The sequence below is a fragment of the Lipotes vexillifer genome, unplaced genomic scaffold (assembly GCF_000442215.2).
Source record: "Lipotes vexillifer unplaced genomic scaffold, Lipotes_vexillifer_v1.1 scaffold989, whole genome shotgun sequence".
Lineage (NCBI taxonomy): Eukaryota > Metazoa > Chordata > Mammalia > Artiodactyla > Lipotidae > Lipotes > Lipotes vexillifer.
Genome location: NW_006796817.1, coordinates 1002717 through 1023151, shown reverse-complemented (window position 1 = coordinate 1023151; position 20435 = coordinate 1002717). Strand labels below are relative to the sequence as shown.

Sequence of the window (20435 nt, the reverse complement as noted above, 5' to 3'; positions counted from 1 at the left end):
TAATGTTTGCATATTTATTTTTACAAAGACAGTAGAATAAAACCTCATCATCATGTGAGTGGCTTAGTCCTAATACCTTTGTCCTAAGCTGGGCACATGATCATTTAGAAATTCTTCCAGAAGTCAGAGCCATAATAGTTAGATTTAACTGAGAACTGTTTTGTGCAAACCAACACCTGACCTCCACGAGGGCAGAGTCATGCCATGCACCCATTGTGTGGTTCTTATCAAGCTTTTACAACCCAGGGGACTCACCTTTCTTAATATATATTTGTTGGATTACATTGGAAGACTTGCTATAGAGAGGAACAGATTTCCGCATAGTCCTCAGGAGTATTGTGTCTGGAATCTCCCAGCTATCTGCATGGTTCCAACCATTTCATTTAACTCTTGCCCAAATGGCACCTTCTTTGGGAAGACTTCCCTAACTGCCTCTTCTGAAATAATACTTTCCACCCCATCTATATCACCTTTTTGTACTTTTCTTTATAGCCCTTACTGAGAGCTTACATATGTGTACTTGTTTATTTGTTTCTTGTTTATTACTGTCTTCCTCTGTTAAAACACATGCTTCATGAGGGCAGGGACTTCGTTTTATTCACTGCGATATCCCCAGTATCTCCTTCCAGACTTGGCACCGAGTAGGTGATTAATAAATTGACATGCAAATATATGATTCCAATAGGGTTTCAACAAAGACAGTTGAGCAGCTATTTCCCAATTAACTACAAAACTCTGAACCAAGCTCTGTGAGATGCTGTGATAACCAGGGTGTGGTCTCAGTCATCAGAGACCTTTCAGGCCAGTAGAAGAGACAGACTGTAGGTAGCAGCCTACAGTGACACCCGTATTTTTTCACCAAGACTCGCCACGGCAGGATGAAAGATGTCTTGGCTCACAGCCCCACCCATTCCCACTTTCCAGTTTGGAGGTTGGGACATCAGTAGAGGATTATGTTGTCACATGTGGGCCAGTCAAATTTTAGTTATTAGAAAATTAAAGGCCAAAAATACAAAGCATTCAGTAAACAATCCACAGCCCCCCAAGTTGACAATGGTTAGTACTTAGGTAGAGCTTTCTGTATGCCAGGCACTGTTCTAAACATTTTATGTATATTCATTTATGCAGTCCTCACAACAATCTTATGAGTACTATTATTTTTCCACATTTTACTGATGAAGAAACTAAGGAACAAAAGGTTAAGTAACTTGCCCATTGTCACAAAGCTAGGAAATGGTGAAGCCAGAATTTTTACCCAAAAACTCTGGCTTCAAAGTTATTGCTCAGTATTATGGCCTATTTCCCCACTTGTTGATAATGAGTAGTCTAAAATAATAACAATTTATTATCATATATATATATATAATATCAGTTCTTGAAAACTACAATCAACTCAAGATGACAACACTTGATGATGAATTTGTAACAAATTGTCCTTCCCCTAAATTGCAGAAATTCTACTTCTCTTGTGCTTGTACATTTGCATATTAGGAACTTTACAAATTCTTTGTGGAATTTAGAATGAGAGACTGCTTTAAACTCTAAAATGGGCTTTGCAATACCAAATTCTAGTAACCCTTTTAAACTCAAAATGTTACTAGCAAGTGGTAAAACTGAGATATATGAGACCACATGTTATTCACCTGTAAAAACAAAGGAAAAGATGTGCATCCTATCTTGGCCTATAAAGTGGACTATAGTTACTGACCTAAGAGCACCAAGGGGGAATGAAAAGAATTCAGTGTTAGGGGTTGAAAACATGCTGTTGTAAGTTTAAAAAAAAAAAATGTGATTATTTTTAATTTACAGATCCACAAGATGTTTTCAAGGAGGAGGTGGCATATGTAATCCAAACTGTGATGGATGAATATAGTTCAAGTGGCATAATGAGGGAAGGGACTTTCCAAGGGAAATGCATAAGCAAAGGCATGAAAATACAAGAGGATGGAGTATGTTTAAGTTGGAGCAAGAATGCTGGTATTGTCAATGTGGCAGCCCACTCCAGTGTCCCACCTGACGTTCTCTGGGTCGACCTCTGGTATCAGCTGCAGCTGCAGTGAGCAGTTTGGTGCAAGCTTGATTGGACAGCATCCCTTATCTAGTGCCACCCAGGGGCTTCTTTGAAGCCTGACAGCTTGGAAATATGGGGGAGTTAAGCCCCCCAGAGGCAACTCTTAACCACTGAGGATTGGGAGTCAGTGGATATAGGCTCCCACCTCTCATTCTTCAAATGGATTATCTGGGAAGTGTTCTGTACCTGTCTCCAGATACACTGGTAGAATGGAGCCCCTGTGGCCTATAGCAGTGTCGGAGCCAGTGCATCCTGATCTTGGCCTTTCCTCTTTTGCTCTCTTCCTCTTCCTGCTCCTTCATTTCTGCTTCATGGAATCACCTAAACTACGGACACCTATGTCCTTTTCTCAGAATCTGCTTGTGAGGGTGTAGTTTTTCAAGAGGCTGCACAACATAACCAGCCATATGAGATAGCTCAAAGGATTGAATTGTCAAACAGACTCAAAAGATCCAGAGATTTTAGCCAGTATTGAAGTACCTGTGAAGCAGAAAGAGATCCAGGACTGCCGCTGAAGTCTTCCAGTCCTTTCTCAATGCACTTTGGCCCAGACTTAACAGATGACTTCTCTTAAGTAGTACCTGAGAGAGTGATTCTGAGAGAATATCCCTCACCCAATGGGAGCTGTTACATTTATGGGTTATGTGACATTTTCCAGGGAGCCACATGCCCCATTAGTGCATGAATTCCAGGTTTATTAACCACAAGAAATCCTAGACAGATCAGGTACATCCAGCAAAAAGTATTTCATTAAGGACTTTCGCCCTGATAAATACCATTAGTGTATTTGCCGAAAGATCAGTCATGTTTACAAGAAGCTTTGGCTGGTCCCCTTTCTCTTCTAGAATGCCCCTTAGTAAAGGGGTAGAATGGGGTGCAGGCCTGTTACACACACCCTTTTCTTCCTAGTAAGCATGTTACCTTTCAAAAACACTAAGCCAGACAACTACCATCGTTTATTCCTCTTGCTTTGTCTTTTTAGATCGATTTCTAGCTCTGCCACATACTAGCTCTGAGACCTTGAACAAGCGGCATAGTGTCTCTGAGCCTTTAACTACATTAGTTAAATGTGAATATTAATTCCTATTTCAAAGAGTGGTTGAGGGGAATAAATGAAATAACACTGGTGAAATGATGTACAGGCTCTGGCACATGGTAGGGATTTAGATGTTGCTCTTCCGTTTCCCATCCTTTTCTGTTTGTAATTACAGCCTTGGTATCTCCCCTATGGAGATCTTCTTGGTATCTCATGTTAAGACTTCCAGCAACCGAACCCTAGCTTTATTCTGCAACTCCACTCTTTCCCCCACCCCAATTCTGATACTCTCTCCGGATATCTCTGAAATCCCCCTGGTTTGCATCTTGTACTCTTATTATGTGATGTCTGACATGGAGAGGAACATGGTGAAAGGTGATATTGAAGTAACGGCTGAGGGTCAGATTTTGAAGGTCCTTGAATAACAAGATAAGGAGCTCTATTTTCGACTTTATTCCTTAGGCTATAGGATGACAAAGAAGGAAATGGAGCCAAAGCGTGATGTTCAGTCCCCATGGCTGGTCCACATGAAGAATGGACTGAGAGATAAAAGATTAGAAGTAGAGAGACTAGTAAGGGAGAATATTTAAAGCAACAAGTGACCCGAACTCACATTGTAGCTGTAGAAGCCAAAGGAAGAAACAGATGTGAAACTATTAGGGAAGTGACTTTGACAGGATGTGACAGCTAATTGGACTGATGAAGCCTAGATGTTAAGGGTAGGAAGCAATCAGTTGTTCTCGGTGGTCCTCACTAATAGCTGAGAGGATTGTAAGTATATGAGGCCTATGGTGAGACAGTGAAGTGACCTACAAGAACATGGAAATGAGTAAAGAAAGATTAGCCTCTGAGGTTTTAATTGTAAGGTAATAGTTCTTGGATCTGAGGGTTTTTTTAAACAAATCTAAAGGAAGAATTTGTCAATGGAAAAAAGATGTGCACACACACACACACACACAGAGGTAAATTTGGGCTCTTTTCTTCCAAACACAGTGAAGGGTAAGGGTCTTAGCCATCAGATATTAAATATTTTTCCCCAGGAGCAAAGATTATGCTACTATGGATATGTTTATAGGCAGTGCCTGCCCCAGAAGAAAGTAAGCATGTGGTTAACAATGTAGATTTTGGGATCAATTAGATTTGAGTTTAAATCTGTACTCTGATAGATATGTGACTTTAGGAAAGTCACTTAACCAAACTAAGCCTTAGTTTCCTCATTGTTAAGTAGAAATAATAGTAGTAGATATCTTTTAGGGTTTATGGGAAGATTAAGTGAGATAATGCATAGAGCGTGCTTAATACAGTGTTGGCATATAGAAAATGCCCAATAAATAATAGATATTTAATAATGATAATAATACCTTTGGGGACTGTACGTATCAGATACTGTAGTCTAAGTCACTTGTTCTGATTATGTACTGAGCAGACAACCTTCTGATACTTTGTAGATTTTTTTCTTTAGTTGAATTACCACATTCCAACAGATTACACTCCAGTCTTGCAAACTTTGAGATCACCCTTTCAGGAGGCTTTACATGGTATAGTGATTGGAAGGCACACGTTTGTTACCTATTGGAAGATCAGATTCAGAACTGGAATCCAGAATGGAACAGAAAACGGTTCTAAAAGAGTGAAAAAGGGGGAGAAGTGAAAGGATTCATGGTTTTTATCTGATAAACAAGTATTCTATTGAAAATATTTGGCTGTGGTTCTGCAAGGACAGAAACCAGGCACTCTTGTCGCTGTCAAAACATGTCTGACAAATAGTAGTCACTCAGCATAAATGAATGAAAGAGCTTCAGCCTGGTATAGTAGTGGACATACAGTTTTATCACAGAAATGACAATGGATTCTGTAGAGACAAGTTTTAATACCTGTCTCTGCTACTTACTAGCTGTATGTCTGTGGACTAGAAGTTGTCTTGGTTTCTAGAGTCTAGTTTCATCATCTAAAAAATGGAGGATGAATATACTACCTGCAGTGAAGGATTGATGTGAGATTAATAAGAGGATGTCTATGGAATGTGCTAAAAACAGCTACTTAAGAATAGTTATTTTCCCCTACACCCACACTAGAATATGATTTCCATGTCTTAGCTACTTCCATGTCTCTAGTGCCTTGTATTGTGCCACTAAGGCATTGACTGAATGTTAGTTGAATGAACTAATGAATCAGGAGGAAAATTTGAATAGAAGACCTCAAAGTTTAATGGTTTCTAGTGATTGGCTACAGAGTAGGACTGTTCATCTAAGTTGCTAAAATGGAATAGAAGTATTGGTTGTCATTGTGGAAGAGGTTTAGGTTTAGATTAAAACATGTTCTCTTTAGGGCTTCCCTGGTGGTGCAGTGGTTGAGAGTCTGCCTGCCGCTGCAGGGGACACGGGTTCATGCCCCGGTCTGGGAAGATCCCACATGCTGCAGAGCGGCTGGGCCCGTGAGCCATGGCCACTGAGCCTGCGCGTCCGGAGCCTGTGCTCCACAACAGGAGAGGCCACAGCAGTGACAGGCCTGCGTACCACAAAAAAAAAAAAAGATACTAAAACTTGTTCTCTTTAAAGTCACCCAGAATGATGACAGAAGAGGAAAATTGTGATTCAGGTGCCATAATTGCCCAGAAATATGAAGAAATGTCCTAAAGAGTAGTAGGTGATAGATCAGTATTGACTAGACTTAAGGGAAAGTAGTTTTTAATGGTTTAAAGTTTTAAAATGTTAGCATCAAAGAAATTCAAGTGCCTATAAACCATTCACCAGTCATATGCTGGGTCATACAATGTCTTACTACTTTTTTCTTAATAAAAAGCAAACTTGGGCTTCCCTGGTGGCACAGTGGTTGAGAGTCCGCCTGCCCGTGCAGGGGACACGGGTTCATGCCCCGGTCCGGGAAGATCCCACATGCCGCGGAGCGGCTAGGCCGTGAGCCATGGCCGCTGAGCCTGCACGTCCAGAGCCTGTGCTCCGCAACGGGAGAGGCCACAACAGTGAGAGGCCCGCGTACCGCCAAAAAAAAAAACCTGACATAGATCTTGTAAGAAAATTACACACCAGTGTCCCTCATGAACATAGGTATAAAAATCCTCAACAAAAATGCTAGCACAATTGAAATATACACCAAGAATACAAGGTTGGTTTCACATTTGAAAATCAATTGATATAATTCAACATATGGAAAGAATAAAGGAGAAAAACAATAGGATCATCTCAATCAATGCAGAAAAAGCATTTGACAGAATTCTACACCTTTTCATGATTAAAAAAAAATTCTCAAAAAGCTAGAAATAGAAGAGAACTTCCTCTGAAAAAAGAAACCTACATCTAGCATCATATTTAATAGAAACATAGTGAACGCTTTCCCCCTATGATCAGGAACAACGCAAGATTTTGTACTCTCATCACTTCTGTTTAGTATATGCTGGAGGTCCTAACCAGGGAAGTAATGTAAGAAAAAATAAATAAAAAGTATAAAAATTGAAAAAAGCAAAAGTAAAAGTCTTTATTTACTGAAGACATGATTGTATATGTAGAAAATTCTCAGGAATCTACCAGTTACTAGAACTCACGAGTGAATTAAGTAAGGTCACAGGAAACAAGGTCTGTATACCAAAAATCAATGGCATTTCTATATACTAGTAGCATTCAACTGCTACTTTTTAAATGAAATTTTAAAATTTATTTTCAGTCATATCAAAAAATAAAATACTTAGAAATAAATGTAACAAAACATATGCAAGACTTCTAAAATGAAAACTATGAAACATTGTGAAACAAATTAAACAAGGCCTAAATAAATAGAGAGATATATCATGTAAGTAAATTGTAAGACTCAATATAGTTCTCCTTAAATTGATCTATGGATTCAACACAATCCAAGTTAAACTCTCAACAGCTTTTTTTAACAGAAAATGATAAGTGGATCCTAAAATTTATATGGAAAAGCAAGGGCCAAAAAAACCTTGAACAAAACCAAGTTGAAGAGTTTCTTTACCTAGTTTTAAGGCTTACTGTGAATCTACAGTAATCAAAGCAGTATAACATTGGTGTAAGAGTGGATAAATGAAACAAATGGATCAATAGAGAGTCCAGAAATAGACACACACGTGCGCCCGCGCGCGCACGCACACACACACACACACACATTTATAGTCAATTGAGTTTCAACAGAGTACCAAGGCATTTCAGTGACTAAAGGAGAGTCTTTAATAAATGGTGCTGGGACAACTGGATAAACATACAGAAAAAGAACCACACCCAGTACCTCACACAATATAAAGTACTTGATGTGGGATGGATCGTAGATGTAAATGTAAAAACTAAATGTAAAAACTAAAGCTATAAAGATCTGGAAGGAAACAAAGGAAAGTACTTTTGCAACTTTGGACTAGGTGAGGATTTTTTAAGACAGAAAGCACTACTATAAATAATGATCAACTGGACATCATGAAAATTAAAAACTTCTGCTAATTAAAAGTCATCATTAAGCAATAAGCTAATCTAGATAAAGCATATAAAAGTCTTCTGTTTGCTATTCTTGATACTTTCCTCTAGCTTAGAGATTATTTCCAAATAAAAAGTTTGTTTTGGTTTGGTTTGGTTTTTTTGCGGTACCCGGGCCTCTCACTGTTGTGGCCTCTCCTGTTGCGGAGCACAGGCTCCGGACGCGCAGGCTCAGCACCCATGGCTCACGCTCCGCGGCATGTGGGATCTTCCCGGACTGGGGCACAAACCCGTGTCCCCTGCATCGGCAGGCGGACTCTCAACCACTGCACCACCAGGGAAGTCCCCAAATAAAAAGTTTTTAAAAGATACCATTAAGATAACAGGCAAGTAAATACTCACTATAGATATATAGGTATAGATATAGATATATCTGACAAAGGACGTGTATCTAAAATATGTTAAGAACTCTTAGAATTATAGTAAGGAAACAACCAATAAAAACTGAGTAAAAGACTTAACAGATATTTCACAAGACATACCAGTAAACACATAGGAAAGCATTCAATGTCATTATTCATAAGAGAAATGCAAATAAAATCACAATGGTATCCATTTCATACCCACTAGAATTGGCTAACATTAAAGTCTGAGGATGTGGAACCACTGCAATCACTTTGGAGAACTGTTTCTATAAAGTTATATATATATCTTCCCCAATGACCCAGAAATCCCATTCCTGATTTTCAAGAGAATGAAAAGACATATCCACAAGAAGACTCTTCAAGCATAGATAGTCACACAGGCTTTATTCAGAAAAAACCAATACTGTAAACAAATGTTCATCAACAGGAGAATGAATAAATAAATTGTTGTATTGCCATACAAGACTCAGCAATTTAAAAAAAGAACTATTGGGCTTCCCGGGTGGCACAGTGGTTGGGAGTCCGCCTGCCGATGCAGGGGAGACGGGTTTGTGCCCCGGTCTGGGAGGATCCCGCATGCCGCGGAGCGACTGGGCCGGTGAGCCATGGCCGCTGGGCCTGCGCGTCCGGAGCCTGTGCTCCGCGGCGGGAGAGGCCGCGACAGCGAGAGGCCCGCATACCGCAAAAAAAAAAAAGAACTATTGACTCATACTATAACATGGATAACTCTCAAACACTTCATGTTAAGTGAAAGAAGCCAGTCACAAAAGAGTATATTCTACATCAGTCCATTTATAAGAAGTTCACGAACAGAGAAAATTCATCTATCGTGATACAAATCAGGAGTGAGAACTGACTAAAAGGGACCAGGAGTGTACTTTTCTAGGGTAATGGAAATGTTTTATGTTTTATTTGGAGTGGTGATTACATGGGTGTACACATTTACCAAAATACATGAGATTGAACACTAAAATCTGTACATGTCACTTACTCAAATCTTACCCCAGTAAATAAAAGAGACCGTATCTGTTTATTTTTATGATATCCATTCATCATGCATGGTAGAATGTTGACCCTCTTATAGCTTCCTATTGTGCACAATAAATTTATAAACCCCTTGCCTTAGCATAAAGGCCCTGCGTGGTTTGGCTCTTACCTCTCCTTTCTACCTCATGTCCCTCCCTTACCTATTAATTCCTAGCCCTGCTGGCTTTACTGTCTGAAGTAGTTCATTTCTTGTGATTTTCTAGTTCAGTCTCTTTTTTGTTTCCTTCATTGCATTTAGGATAACGTGCATTTATTTTGTCTCTTTATACTTTATTCACCTGCCTTTTCCACTAGAATAAAAGCTCCTGGAGGGTAGAGACCTTGACCTTTTCACTGTTGTATTCCCTGATATATTCCCAGGATGTTGCTTGGCTCAGGGAGTATTGTTGAATATGTGAGTGAATGAAGGAATGAATGAATGAATGTTCCTGTTGTTCCATGTGTTGATAAATTGGGACTATACTCAGATGTTCCTCTGTTTGGAGTTCGGTCCTTACCAATTCACATGAAAATGACGTAGTCTTATCCCTCCAAGCAAAGCAAAACTATGTCTCACTTAAGTTTTTGGTTGTTGCAATCAAACATTTTGTTTGATGCAAGGGAATTTTTTGTTCTCTTTTACTTTCCTGAATCGCTATATAGTCTTTCCTTTTATTTCCTAATCAGAACTTCTTATAGAAGCGACTTAATAGCATCCCTTATGACAATGCCTTCCAGACATATTTGATCCTGAATCCTATTGGTAAAATGTTTGACCACACTAACCACATGGGTACATTTATTTATTTCAAACATATATAAATATGTTGCTGTACTGTATATGTAATGAAACATACCCAAATACAACATTTTAAAAGGATGGTATGAAAGATGGTTCTAATATTTTCTTCCTCTCCCATGTGCTCATCCCACTTTGAAGACACTACCTTAGGGCAAATATTCTACATTTACTTATACGTGTAAGTGTAAAATTTCAGTAGTGTTAACACTTTTGCACTTTAAACCTTACATCTGACCATGGATTGAAAGGCTTTATTGCTTTTTTTTTTCCAACGTCTTTATTGGAGTATAACTGCTTTACAATGTTGTGTTAGTTGCTGCTGTATAGCAAAGTGCATCAGCTATATGTATACATATATCCCCATATTCCCTCCCTCTTAAGCCCCCCTCCCACCCTCCCTATCCCATCCCTCTAGGTGGTCACAAAGCACCGAGGTGACCTCCCTGTGCTATGCAGCTGCTTCCCATTAGCTAGCTATTTTACATTTGGTAGTGTATATATATGTCAATGCTATTCTCCCACTTAGTCCTAGCTTACCCTTCGCCCTCCCCATATCCTCAAGTCCATTCTCTATGTCTGCGTCTTTGTTCCTGTCCTGCTCCTAGGTTCATCAGAACCTTTTTTTTTTTTCTTTATGATATTGTTTAGTGCAGGTAGGGTAGAATTTTTAGGTCTGGGGCATATTTGAAATCATGTCACCTAATTTTTGCTGTACTTTTAACATTGTTCAATGATAGTTTTTCTACAGAAAAAATAATGTATTAGTATTTTAAAGGAAAGAAACAATGAGATTAGAAAAGTGCAAATAGGAGGCAAGGAAGAGCTCTGGAGAAGGCTGTGTTGATTTACACTATAGTTAATTACACTGTAAATATTGGTAGCAGTATATTTGAATGAAATGTCTTCTTGAGGAATTACTAATTGTATAATATTAGCAATTAGTACACCTAGACAAAGTTGCTAAAAAATGGGGGAAATATCACTCTTCTCCAATAAAAAGACAGTTTTTAAGAAAGCATCAATTCTTCAATATAGCAGCATGAGACAGGTTTGGAGATTTTAAGCCTTTTGCGTTACCTCTGAGACCTAAAGGAAGCAGAACATAAAAATGAGCCTCTATCAATTTGAATCAAACCTAATCTTTGTGATCATGGCTGTGGTCTAAATCTATTAAAGATGTTCAAATTCAGTGTCCTTGTTATCACTGTGGGTTGACCTGAGTAGTGAGCAGTAAACTTGTGTATTATAATTCTGGTTCGAAGATATGTGCTTGGAAAGTGAAACCGACAGTCAGCGTTTTGTGTCTGTCTATAAGCAGACTAAGAGCGTATATAAAATGACAGGTGTGTTTTTAGAGAAAGAAACCCATAATGTTTTCCTATTTAGTAGGTGACAGTATGTCCCAAGATAACACAAGCTTAAGGAGCTGGAACAAGCATGGTTATTAAAGGCTAGCAGTTTCTCAGTTCATACAAATTGAATTTTTTCATAGCCTGGAAGACTAGAAATATAGAGTACTGAAATAAATTAGCATATTAAGTGACTCAGGCTTGTGAACACTTTCAAGTTAAGGAAGAAATTTTATTACTTCTTCAAAGAAAAAGGCAATTTTTAAATTCTGTGTTTGATCTCCCTGTTGGAAAGGGCCTATATAATAAATTATATTATTTTGATGATTATCCAAAGAAGTGTGGTTATTATATTGATGGGAATCTTCTCTTCTCTCCTCTCTCTTTTTTCAGAATTACTGATTTAAGGAACATAAAAAGAAGATTGTATTTATCAACAGTCTATAAGGAACTGTCCTCAACCCCTCTTCATGCAAAAATCCCACTCTTCATGATCAAACGCAAAATCGTAAGTGTCATGAATATTGCTTAAAATATTAAATTTATTTCAGCAAATATTAATTCTGGGCCTACTCTGTGTATGAGGCATTCTGTTAAGTTCCATGGTTGTATTAAAAATGAATAGAAATTTATACTCTTCTTTTTCTTCCAGTGAAAGAGCTTAAGATCTACTAGGTGGGAGAATATAATTGTTTGAATATCTAGAATATCACCAAAACTGTGATTGGAAGCACAGTAGAGAGAGTAAGTGCTATTGGTACAGTGAAAGGGAAAGAAATCCATCTGACTGCAGGACAAGGAAAGGCTTCATGAAGGAGATTGCACTTGGCATGGACTTTGAAGGACTGTAGAATTTCAACAGGTAGAAATGAAAAACCGAGCATTCCAAGCAGAAGGAATAGCATGAGTAGAAGCATAGAGGCTGGAAAGTGGCACATATTTGGAGAACAGAGAATGATTCATCATTGTTGCCAGATTTTTTAAAATAGCCTTAAGGAAACCTCAGTTCTATAATCCAAGAGCCTGATATAGGTTGGGAGATTTGTGTAACCTCTGAGACCTAAAGCAGCGTAATATATAAGTAGGTAAGCGATAGGTTACAGGCTAATAAGTTTGGGCCTGATACGACTGACTAGTCTTTCTCAAATGTTAGTCATTTCAATACTACTCTCATGACTTTACGATGTTTGTGTACTACCTGTTCCAGTATGTACATAATACTCTCCTTTAAACCAACTCAGCCTTTTTTGATTTAAATAAATTTATTTAAAAGAAAAAACTTTATATCACACTTATAAATGGAAAACCAGTATAACTTTCCAGAAATAAAAATTAACCATAACAATAAAGATACTGAAAACAAAACAGTATTTTAAAGTCTAGCTAAGTACTGTTTCCTGTTTAGGGTTCTGTCCTGAGGCCTGCTCTTTATTAACAAGAGTTTATCAAGAGCTAGATACATGTTCAAGCTTTTTCTTGGGCATAATTAGGATTGAAAGAAAACTGATGGATGGAAATTTTTATCCTGTGATCTGTAGTCATTTAATGCCATGCCCATGTACCATCTAAAACCATTTCACAAATGGTGCATGTTCCACTCTTTGAGAGCCACTTTAGCAGAGAAAAGGAAGCCATTGAAGCTTTTGGTTTGGAGAGGAACATACAGTCAGTTCTATACTTTGGGAAGATTAATCTGGTAGTGGCATTTGGAATGGCTTAGAGGGGCTGGAAAATGGAGATCGAGAGAACATTTGCCGTACTCCAGATTAGGGTTAGTGAGGACTAGGGCAGTAGCAGTAGAGGAATGGATGTAAGGTAACATCAGAAGCTTATGGTCCAATGAGCTAAGACATATTTAAACAGATCTTTTCCATATCATGTGGTACATGCTGTGAGAGCAGGACCCACAGTGAGCTATGGAGCACCAGGGGAGTGATCAGAGAAGGGCTTCTGAAGAAGGGGATGCCTGAGCTGGGCCTTGAAAGATTATAAGAAGAAGAGAGAAGGCAGTAACCAGTTCAAGTGGGGGTGGTATTCCTAGAACAGAAAGAGTAGCATTAAGAGTAGCTGCATGAGATGTGTAGGCACGTAATAATCCAGTGTTGCTGAGGAGAGACCAGAATAGTAGGGAAGTAGTAAGGCTGGAGAAGAAAACAGGGCAACCTCCTGGTAGGCCTTATATTTATAGGCAGGGAGCCTGGACTTATCTCGTAGGTGATAGGGAGCTTTTGAAGGGCTTGCAGCAGCGGGGCATGGTCATATTTGCGTTTTAGATAGAACATCGCTTCGGAGGATGGGTGGGAAAGATGAGACTGGAGGCATGCAGGACCAGTTAGAAAGTCAGTGCAGTTGTCACAAGAAGGTAAGAGAGCAGCAGTACCTGGCTCCTCCTAGGCACTCAATAATTATGTAAGTGGATGGATGAGTAGATGAATGATGTAGGTGTAAGAGAGATGAGTCCTAAAGTTGGAAAATAGAAATCAGAGTGGAGATGAGGAAACAGAGTTGAAAAATAACTAAAAATTGTAATTGAAGATTAATTAGGTGTCAGAAATGAAGAAGAAGGAAAAGTCAAGGATGGCTCTCAGTTGACTTTCTACTTTGGATGACTGGTGACAGAATCAATACCTAGAAATCCAGGAGAAAGAGCACGGTTAGAAAGGGAAGATGGAAATGTTGATAAAGCAGAGTCTGAGACATTCAGATTGAGAATTTGGGGGGTACATATATGTTAGAGTCCTAGAGAGAGGTATGAGCTGGATATTTGGGCTTCTTCAGCGTACAGGTGGCACTTAAAGTCATGAGAGTGATGAAATTGCCTGCCTGCAGAGAGAGTAAGAATGGCAACAACAACAAAAGAGGCTAGAGGAGGAAATGCAAGGGCCTACCCAAGAAAAAGGATGGGCAATGGAAGAAGAATCCATGAAGGAGACAGGGCAACAATGAGAAAGTGATGTGAATCATGAAGCAAAGTACAGTGTGGTGGGAACCAAGGAAGTTTTGGTAAGAGAAAATGTCAAGATGTGAAAGTATTTGGGATGTGGCAATCAGGAGGCCATTAGTAACTTCACTGACAAGTTTTGGTGTATGAGGAAGGAGTCAGGACAGTGGGCCGTGCGAATGGAAGATGGAGACATGAGAGCATCCTGACGATTGCTTTCAGTAGGCTGATCCACTGGGCTTCATGTTCAAGTAGATATAAATAGAGGGGAGGAATCAAAGATAACTTTGAGGTTTTGAGTCTGGAAAACCTGGAGATTGAGCCCAGTAACAGATAGGTGCTGGATTTTGGAATAAATTGATGGTTTCTGTTTGCAGTAGAATTATTTTAATTCATTGTGTACTAAACACTCATAAATGCACAAAGATTAAATGCAAATACTTCAGTTGTTAAAGTTAAATCATTTAAGACGTTAAGGAAGTGCATTAGTGCCTTACAAATGAAATTATATTCATCCTCTTATATCTAGGTATGATTTCCTTATTCATCTAAGATTGTTTAGGTTCAGTGTTAGGTGGTTTCCAAGAGCTAAACCATATATGAGACTAATACACTATTCTGTGTGTGGTTAATCAATCAGGTTTGTCATTACCTTGCTTTTGTGAGTTCAGTCACCCTTGTCAGTTAACTAACTCTGAAGTTTCTGGATATCATATTAAAATCTGAACTGATCATTCTGTACATGGCTATAATCTTCACACACACATACACACACACACACACACACACACACACACACACACACACACACACACACAGTGTACCCTTCATCCAGTGGCATTTGTGGGAATACAGTATCTGAAAATAAAATATTGTCTGTTAAAAGTAAACCACACAAATATCTTGCTGAGATAGGAAGTAAACTTCATTGAACAGTCTTTCATATTTAATAAATGAGTCTTTAAGAGGAATATGTGCTAGCAGTGTCACGTGTCTAATGACATAAGAAATGTACTACTTAAAGTAAAAAGAAAATAGCTGTAATAGGCCCTGTGGGGCAGTGTGTCTTACCTCATCTATCTACCTCATCTTCTCATCCCCAGTGAGACAGCTCAATAGAAAATATAAAAGAAAGGAGATGCAGGCATGAAAATTGCATGTAGTTGTTTTAAAAAAAATCCTAATGTGAAAAAATCAAACTGGTGTCTATATCTTAGGTGACTGCAGCTCATGCTAAATTTTGAAAAGCAAAATATCTAGAACTTGTCTTGAATCTAGAAAAATTGCTCACGTAATTCAAGGCAGTCCTAAGCAAAGACAAGTTATTTGTTTCTATAGTGTTCCCCATCCCAATGAAATCATCAAATCATAACTACTTATAGTATGTCCTAATTATTCTATATTTTGTGAAATATAAACATGTAAATAATACATAGGAGTTAAGAACATGGCATCTGAGTTCTGACACTTACAGTTATGTGACCCTGTGCAAGTTCCTGTGTTCATTTTCCTCATTTATAAAATGCAGATAGTATGAGGCATGCATACTACTAAGGTTCTTGTGGGAATTTACATGAGTTAATAAACATAAGGCTTTTAGAACAATGCCTGGCATGGACCAAGCTTTAAATAAGGATTATATCTCCTATTTGCTCTTTAGGTGCTGCTTCTTCCAGGACACCCTCCATGATTTCCCCTCTGCTGATTGATTAGACATTTTGGGTACAGCACATCATTACCATTCACAAATTCATAATTCTTATAACACTTCTTCACCCTGCACTTTAATCGTCTGTTTACTTACCTGTCTCCCCTTTTAGGCTGTAAGCATGACTCATTTGGATTTTATCCCTAGTGCCCATGTACATGGCAAATAGTAAGTGCTCAATAAATGTTTGTTGAACAAATTGACAAGTCTTAATGTGCCTCCTGACTTGGGAGATAAAAGAATGAGTTTATCATGGACAAATTGTATAAGCTTTCTAAATGTGCCTGCCTATTCCATAAATGTCCAGGAGTATTCAAGCAAATATTAAGAAACTCAGTTCTAATACTTGCTCTCATTTCCCCTCATTTTCCTCCCAATCCAGGAGATGCTACAGCACCAGAGGGAGGGTCTTTCCTTTCCATTGCTAACATAGTCAATTCCAAATGAGCCCTTATTGAATTAAAGCTGAGTCTTGTTTAAGGGAAATTTCTAGAGAGAGCAGCAAAGTGACAGAGAGCCCTCCACCCATTTAAAATGCCATGCCTGGGGTCCTCCCTGGTGTTGGTGTGATGTTGGCCTCAGCTCTCTGCTTTTTGCCAAAGTACTCTTCACTTTGTTCTTCTTTTTAAGAGCCATAGATATTTTGGTGATAAACCTCAAAATACAGTATTTTAAAAACACTTCAGCTAACATTTGTAAATCAGGAGATTTCACATAAAATTTCTGACCTCTTTTTTTAAAAAATCAGAAGTTAACATTGAGTCTGCTTTCTTGCACAGCAAGCAGTCAGCTAGAGCAGAGTGGCAACCGTACACTTTTAATGGAGCTTTAAGCTCTCCTGTGAAGTTCAGTCCTCTCCACTCATAAGGCTGTGGGTGCAGTCAGACCCTTCCTGCTTCACTCATTTAAGTGACCTGCCACGGCCCTCTAGGCATATAGTTTGCAACCCCTGATTTAGAGGATAATTGCCAAATGGTCCACTTTGCCTTGGTTCTTTAGCTAAAGCACTCACATAACCAGAGGCAGCAAATAAAGTTAATATTTTTATAGCCACACCAACATGAATATTTATTTAGAGGCCACTTACTGTTCCAGTTACCATAGAATGTTCAACCTTTCAAATAAAAAATTTTATTTTTCATGTTATTCTTAATTATGATGGATTCATTTTAACATTTAAATTATAAAAATTTATACTTTTAATTTAGGTTTTCAATGACAAGAACAGTTTTAAAAATTAATAACCATCATATTAAACACTGGGGGTAGCCACTTAGTCAAGACTCACTGAAATCAATCTTACTTCTTCTTTAATATAATTTCAGTCAGTTGGTGATGGTATCAGATGAACATCAATGTCTTGCCACCAAAGTATGTATTAATGTACAGTGAATTTAATTCCATTTGAATAGGAAGTTCAGGTATGAGATATTGCTGAGAATGAATCTTTCATTGGAGATATAACAAAGTAGTATGATAAATTACAATGCCAAATTCTTTTAGTAACCTTTACCACTTAAATACCCAGCGTTTGTCATTTAGATAGATAGAATTACTCTTTAGGAGTTGTACTTTCTTGAACCACAACTCTGAAGGAATATGTTATAGATTTTATTACAAACTGAAAGAGTGGCATACCGTTTTTAAAGTTTCCTCTCAAAGATCATTTTTCCCATAGAGCCAGTGATTTGGAAATTTTGGGTTCTTAACGGTATTTAATTTCTTAAGTGCCATTGAATGAACAGAGAATGGAAGAGGCAGATTTTTTTAGATGTATATTTAAGACATAATTAGATAATGTCTCTCAATGAAGTCATTCTAACCTAGAATCCACTGTAGTGTCTGTGGTACATATTTGAGGGTTTGTAAATGTTTTCATGTGCATATCATTTAATAATACTTGTTTTTCACTCTCTCTACTCACCTGTCTAATGTGGGTGTTGAATAGATTTGGGAAAAGGAGCAGTTTCTTGCTTTTCTCTGCTGACCCTGAATGGTTTTGTGAAATAGGGACAACTACATAAAAATATTTGTTCTGGAAAATGAGTGATTACCCAGCTTTAGGTCACCCTATTTTTCAAATCACTTGAACAGGCAGAGTAGTGTTAGAGGTAAAATGTGGCCTTGAGAGCTAGATTGTAGGGGTTTGAAACCTAGCTGTCACTTCCTGTCTGTGGGCCCTTGGGCAAGTCAGTTATTTCTGTGTGCTTCAGTTTCCTCATTGGTTAGGTCCTGACAATTATAGAACCTACTTTGTAGAGGAGTTGTTACTATTAAATGAGTCATTACTTAGAATAGTGCCAAGTTCATAGTAAGTGCTTAGTTAGTGTTAGTTGATATTGTTATCATTTTACTATTTTCTCTTGACCTGAATCTATGTTTATTCATTTGTGAATATGTTATCATAATAAACGTCTGAACTTGCAGTTTATTTCAATTAACAAATACCTTTTGAGCCCCTGCTGCTGTAGGCCAAGGTCTGTGCCAAAAGATGTGAATCCAAAGGTGAATGGTGCACAGTCTTCTCATCCATGAGATTATAATAGGCAGAGGAGGCAAACATATAAACAAGTTAATTATGATGGGCAGTGGTTAACACCAAACTAGTCTTAGGAAACAAATGCTGCTAAAGGAAAATATCAGACTTTTCTAGCCAAGTTGGAGCTTGTTATAAGTGGAGATATTTGTGATAAATTGTGAATACACACAAATAAAAGCATGGAAGTTCATGTCACGTTTGATCCCTTAACTGGGTTGTATAATGGGAATGTACAGAATCACAATGCTGGAAAAGAAGACTAGATGAAACCATAAAGGGCCTTGAAAGCCATGATAAGAAATTTAAATTTTTAGTCCTTTAGAGATTTCTTTTTAAATTTTAACTTGGAGAAGTTTCACAATATTATCTGTATTCTAGAAAATGAGTACAATGTCAGAATAAAAAGAGCTAGAGGCAGAGAGACCAATTAAAAGGCTGTGTGAAGTCCTGGTGAGTCATATTAGCCTGAATTAGTGTAGTAGCAAAGAAATAGAAGAGGAGAACAGATATAAAAGATGCTTCAGGATTTAAATCAGTGAAAAAAAGGGAAAAAATGGCACTGAATTAATCTAGGGCTGGAAATTGGCAAAGTACATGTGCTACCAACAAGGGAAATACCCTGTAGAAACTTAAATGACTGCTTAGATTGCTGTTTCTGCCCATGACAGAATATCTGGTATCAAACTGTCCTTCCTACTGTAAACAAATATAAAATTGGAAAAAATATTTGAAATAAGACTTTTCAACCATTTGGATAGCAGGCAACATACTTTTAAAAGAGAGAAACAAATGAGATGAGTCCTATATTCCCAAGCTTTCTGAAGGCCCATTCTGGACTGCAGTGCAGAGATGGGAGCCCAGACAGAGCATGGCATCTTGCTGAATAGAGACAGAGATCAGAGTTAAGGATGACTGAGACTGAGGTAGCCAGAATTTGTAGGTTAGTGTATCTGAGAGGAGCTTCACAAATATGCATCAGGGTCTTCTTGAACCTTTGTGCATGCTTACAGTAGGACCCCATGAAGTAATCACAGACGAGCCCCTGGGGAAAGAACACCTACTAAGCAGCTGTGACACACAGGGCTAGGAGATATTCAAGTACTGGCCAGAGTGAAGAGGTATCACTGAACACATACAGGAGAAACTCCAGAAAGACAATATTACTTAGAAATGGAGCTTATCTAGTCCTGGAGAAAAGGTTAACTTAGACCTGACCTAACAAATATAAAAACTCACATCAAAAGATCAAGATGATCTGCACATAAACTTCCACCTGGAACATCTTAAGGACACTTCTAAGAAAAACAACAAAATCCAAAAGCCCAAAAACATAGTAGCCATAATGTCCAGCATACAATTTTTAAAAAACGGATACTAGATAGGTGAACTGGGTAAACATGATCCATAACCAGGAGAAAAATCACAGAATAAAAATCCAAGGGATTAAAGGAAACTTTGAACATAATGAGGGAGCAAATTAAGAAACCCCAATGGAAAAAGGAAACTATGAAAAGAAATTTGGAAAGATACAATGTTGAAATGAAAGTTTCACTGCATAGACTTAATGCTAAGTTAAACACTGGGGAATATCAGTAAAATTGAAGTCAAGAATATAGAAACTCTTCAAACTGAAGCAGAGAGAGAGGGGAAAAGCCTGGGGGAAAAAATGAATATAGTCTGAATGGCTTGTGAAACAATATCTGTCAGTCTAATATATGTGTAATTGGAGTACTATAAGGAGAACAAAAAGAGATTGAGCAGAAGAAACTTTATAGAAATCATGGTTGAAATTTTTCAAATTTTGAAAAATATACCCGTAGATCCAGTAAGCTCAACAAACTATGAGCTGAGAAACACACAAAAACCACACCAAGATCACACCATGGTATATCATAACTAAAAAAAAAAAAAAAAAACCACACAAAAAACCCCACAAAGATCACACCATGGTATATCATAACTAAAAAAAAAAAAAAAAACCACACAAAAAACCCCACAAAGATCACACCATGGTATGTCATAATTAAATTGCTAAAAATCAATGATAAAATCTTAACAAGTAGCAAGAAGAGAAAAAAATCAGTTATACACAAGAGAACAATGAT

The 20435-nt window shown here is 38.0% G+C and overlaps 1 protein-coding gene across 1 annotated transcript in view; it reads left to right on the top strand.

Moving 5' to 3' along the window:
* The window catches only part of CFAP20DC (CFAP20 domain containing), a 272252-nt gene that overhangs the window by 79963 nt on the left and 171854 nt on the right, over positions 1 to 20435 (top strand). The window contains exon 5 of the mRNA XM_007469022.1: positions 11536 to 11650. Within this exon, the coding sequence (XP_007469084.1) occupies positions 11536 to 11650 (115 nt within the window). The remainder of the gene's footprint in view (positions 1 to 11535; positions 11651 to 20435) is intronic.